Source organism: Chaetodon trifascialis, chromosome 5, assembly GCF_039877785.1.
Source record: "Chaetodon trifascialis isolate fChaTrf1 chromosome 5, fChaTrf1.hap1, whole genome shotgun sequence".
In the NCBI taxonomy this organism is placed as follows: domain Eukaryota; kingdom Metazoa; phylum Chordata; class Actinopteri; order Chaetodontiformes; family Chaetodontidae; genus Chaetodon; species Chaetodon trifascialis.
In genome coordinates, this window is record NC_092060.1 from 30,896,836 (window position 1) to 30,901,713 (window position 4,878).

At 47.0% G+C, this 4,878-nt stretch overlaps 1 protein-coding gene across 1 annotated transcript; it reads left to right on the top strand.

Moving 5' to 3' along the window:
- Positions 1-725: 725 nt before the first annotated feature.
- LOC139331631 (polyadenylate-binding protein-interacting protein 2-like) lies at positions 726-4,252 on the top strand. Its single transcript, XM_070963227.1, has 4 exons — positions 726-815; positions 1,093-1,240; positions 2,319-2,510; positions 3,308-4,252. Exons 2-4 carry the CDS (start codon positions 1,100-1,102, stop codon positions 3,371-3,373), a joined length of 399 nt encoding a protein of 132 aa, XP_070819328.1. The 5' UTR covers positions 726-815; positions 1,093-1,099; the 3' UTR covers positions 3,374-4,252.
- Positions 4,253-4,878: the final 626 nt, after the last annotated feature.

The window sequence follows — 4,878 nt, forward strand, 5'->3', positions numbered from 1 at the left end:
GCGATGTTTTGTTTTCGTAAGGGCCGAGGAGCTTTTGAGCTGCGGCTTCAGTCGAAAGTAGGCGAGAGTAGCCGATTGCAGCCTCGGCAGGTGACAGCGCGCTGAGGTCAAACGGACATCTCACTCGATGTGGGAAGGAGGAAGAGCGTTGTCTTCATAGCTGATGATTATACCGTTGACTAAGCTACAGACTATCTTAGACAACGTCTCACACACACTTCATGATGTGCCGGTCGGCACTTTCAGTGAGAGACTCATCCCACCAAAATACAAGACTGAACGCGACAGGAAATCATTCCTGTCTGTGTTCCTACAGATTCTATATTCATATGCCGATGTGTGTTTATAGAGAGTCATAGTTTTGGCTTAACGTAACGAGTCACAATTGTTTTCAGTAAGTCTCATAATTTGAAGAAACTGTGAGTAACTTTATTTTGAGTAACTTTATTTTGTCACTACTAATGTTTTGGGGGTTTTTTTCTGGCAGAAATCGGCTTCCGTATAGTCAAACACTCTCTCTGCTTTTAGTGCCACTGTCTCCTTTTACAAATAAATGCTTAATTAATTATTAATGTGGAAGAAACGATGACACTAATACCAGACACAAGAGAAATACTCTAATTTCCGATTCTGCGGCCGCTTTGCTTTGAACGGGAATGTAGCGCGTGAAGGCAGCGCAGCTGTTTATCCAATCACAAGCGCGCAAGGAGTGACGTAGGCTATGTAAACAAACAGAGGCAGCGCGGCCATGACAGTTCCAGCTAAGATCGACACAGAGAGGACCGTCTGCCCCGTCGAAGAACTCAGGTGGTCAGGTACTGATTTAAACATGGCGCCTCGTCGTCTCACAGTGTTGTAGTGATGCTGAATGTTTGTCGGTGAGTCCGCGAGGCTCCTTCTGCTCCGGTCACGGTTTGAGCGGCAGCCGTTAGCTGCCTGCTAACGGCTGTTAGACGGCGGCCATCACGGCGGCCCTGAACGTTGACATAACGGAGCAGCTGCTCGCTGTTTACCGGTCAGATCTGTTCTTCACGGCTGTCCGTCTGTCTGTCTGTCTGTCTCTCTCTGTGTCTGTCTGTCTCTGTGTGACAGCACTGAAATGAAGGACCCCAGACTCAGCAGCGTCGCCCCGAACATGACCGTCAGTAACGAGGTCATCCTGAGCAGCCAGTTCAACTCCGAGGAGAACCCGTTCGCTGAGTACATGTGGATGGAGAACGAGGAGGAGTTCAACCGACAGGTGAGAACCGGAGCCGCCCGCACACCTGACGCTCAGGTTAGGGTGGAAACACACACGTGACGCATACAGGTGACCTCCTCAGGTGGAATCAGGTCAGATTGTGTCCTCAGAGATGAGGCGGGTGGAAACATGAGAGGAATCTTCTTGACCGTATCGATCCAGAGCATGAAGACTGAGGTGATCGTTGGAGACAAAGAGAAGTGTGTGTAAGGTGTCTTTTTGACGGACAGGAGACGTTTGGACGTTTGGTCGGGCTCAGTTCACACAGACGGACTGATCATGAAGTGACTCATTGAAGTTTGACTGTGTTATTGTCGAGCTGTCAATCAGAGGACGTCTGTTAATCCAGTAAAACCAGCAGGACTGATGTCGTCACCGTTGTCATCGTCAGCGTCTGTTAGTTTTGCCTTCAGGCAGCCTCTCCGTCGTTTCCTCTGCAGGAGGAAAACGCTGTATTATTGATAGTAATTGATTGATCGACTGAAGCTTCATCGGCAACAATGTTAATTAAACCTGATTCATCGTTTAAGACAAATGACAAGTACTTGATGGATCCAAAATCATCTCCCAAAATGCAATGCAGACTGTAATATGATGATAAGAAGCAGAATACTACGACTGTTTGACTAATCGTTAATATTGATCACTTTCAGGCTGTACCTGGTTTTCACCTTCACCTGTCTTCGCTCGGCCCACAGTGACGTCCTTACATGTCTGATTGACAGAAAATATTCAGAAAACAGGCAGGAAAAACAAACGTAAGATAAGATAAGATAAGATAAGATAAGATAAGGCTTAATTAAAGCCTGAGTGATCAATGGAATCAGCTTCCTGTCAGGCGATGGATCAGTCAGCTGGTCTGACCTGCTGTCACACATCATGTCCAAACAGCTGTTTGTGCTGCAGGCGTTTGAAGCAGCACAGGAGCGTCCTGCTGACCCAGATACACCAGCTCTGTGTGTGTGTGTGTGTGTGTGTGTGTGTGTGTGTGTGTGTGTGTGTGTGTGTGTGCGTGCGTGCGTGCGTGCGTGCGTGCGTGCGTGCGTGCGTGCGTGCGTGCGTGCGTGTGTGCGCTCAGGTGGAGGAGGAGCTGTGGGAGGAGGAGTTTATCGAGCGTTGTATCCAGGAGCTGTTGGAGGAGGAGGAGCAGTGGGAGTGGTTCATCCCGTCCAGAGACCTCCCGTCCCAGGCGGTCAGTCAGCTGCAGGATCAGATCAGTCTGCTGGTTCTGGACTCAGACGTGCACGCAGACGCGGACTTCGACGTCGTGGTGAGTCCAAGGTCTGCTGCAGCCAATCAGGGACTGTCGTTCCCTAGCAACCAACACCTGTCAGGATGAGTGAACAGATCAACTTTAGTGTTCACGTATCAAACAAAGGAGTGAAACATGCTGGAACGTCTCAGTTTGTGACGTGAGTGAGACGAGACGTTTGAAGACGTCACTCTGGACTCTGGAAAATAGAAGTTGGGGTTTTTCACTGTTCTGACAGTGAAGATACATTCATGCTTTCAACACCTCACTGTTAGCTCATAGCAACCCACTCGTTTCCACGCAGTTTAATCACATGGTTAAAGTTTAGATCTCAGTAATCAGACGCTTCACGTTCATCCAAACAGACTTCATGTTGTAGAAATGTGTCATAAGGTCTGCTGCAAACTGGTTTAACCAGACCGCCGTCGACCTCAAAGAAGCCCCAGATCTCACTGCTACAGGTTAGCTGCTCTGGCTTTAGCTAGCAGATACTGGTTAGCTTCACTGGCTTTAGCTAGCAGATACTGGTTAGCCTCACTGGCTTTAGCTAGCAGATACTGGTTAGCTTCACTGGCTTTAGCTAGCAGATACTGGTTAGCTTCACTGGCTTTAGCTAGCAGATACTGGTTAGCTTCACTGGCTTTAGCTAGCAGATACTGGTTAGCTTCACTGGCTTTAGCTAGCAGATACTGGTTAGCTGCTCTGTATTGAAGCAGGTCAGTCGTAACACTTCTATGAGTAACACACACACACACACACACACACACACACACACACACGTGATGATGTAAGCATTGTCTTCTTCTCTCCTCCAGGTAAACAGCAGTCTGAACCCCAATGCCAAGGAGTTCATCCCAGGTATCCAGAAACATGTCATGTGACCCCCCTCCAGACCCCCCCTCAGTCCACACTGTGACATCATCAACAAGATGTCTGCCGTATTTTCCAGCTGCCACTCGACCTTCAGCCTGACGTGTTGCCAAAGTTCTGCGCTCGCATGTCTCCAAGCTCAGAGTACCGTTACTATAGTTACTGCAGCCCTGCACCTGTCTCTCTGTCTGTCTGTGTGTCTCTCTGTCCGTCTGTCTGAACGCCTGTCTGTGTGTTTGACTGTCCATCTGTCTCTCTCTCTCTGTCCCTCCATGTCTCTCTGTTTGTCTGTCGACTGACTGACTGACTGACTGTCTCTGTCTCTCTGTCTGTCTCTCTTTCTGTCTGACTGACTGTCTCTGTCTCTCTGTCTGAACGCCTGTCTGTGTGTTTGACTGTCCGTCTGTCTGTCTCTCTCTGTCCCTCCGTGTCTCTCTGTCTGAATGTCTCTCTTTCTGTCTGACTGACTGTCTCTGTCTCTCTGTCCGTCCCTCTCTCTGTGGAAACTCTCTGAATGTAAATCAGCTGGGAGTTTTTGTTCTTCTTTGGTTTTAATTCACTTTAAGAACAAACGTGTTTCTCTTTCAGCTGTCTGAACTTTTATTTGCACTTTCAGAAAAAACTAAAAATACACTCGTGTTCAGATTTTACTTAGAGTTAAGATCCAGTCTGACCCGGATTAGATCCTGTCGGCTGTCTTTGCTTTTCTTGGTCTTTTCCCAGAATCCTTTGTGTTTGACCCTCAGAGCTGCCGCACTCCACTGTTTGTTTGTCGTTTTTCTAAATGCACATAAGGTTCTGTATAAAAAGTCATATAAAGAAAAAAAGTTGTAAAAAAATGTCTATTTTTTCTTAATCTATTTGAAAATAAATGTTTATGGAGAAAAAGTCATCGAGTTTGTTCAGACTGCAGTTTTTTTAATTATTGATGAATTAATTAAATAATGATAAATTAAAACCAGCCGCTGGATCCAGATCTGCACCAAGACTTCAAACCTGAACAGGGAAGCTGTCCTCTGTGGCTTCAGGTGGTCTCCAGCCCCCCCCCATGGCCCCTCTGCCACCTGCTGGTTCAGGTGTAGTTTGAGAAGACATTTGCAGAACGTGACTCTGGTTCTTCGATGGTTCTCAGGGTTCTTCCTCAGGAACAGCTGAACGAGTGGATAATGACACTTTTTCTTTCACATTTAAGTCAGATCAAAGCAAAATGTGATGCAATAGAAAAAATGATCCAGGATTTGCGGAAACATCTTCAGCTGTTTTTGGCTTTTTTCTTAAACATTTTTCAGTGTTGAATTTTTCTGCTCCTTTGTTGCTGTTTGCTTGTGCTGTCACTGGGTGGCGCCATGCTGCTTTGAATAGTTTCAAGACATAAAGGTTTTAAAGGGACCTGAAGGCCACACAAAGACCTGAAAGGTTTCTGTTATTTCCTTTGAAATGAACACGTTGGGTTTCGCTGCACGATGACGCAGCAGGTAGTGCGTGTGCCTCACAGCAAGAAGGTCGCAGGTTCGAT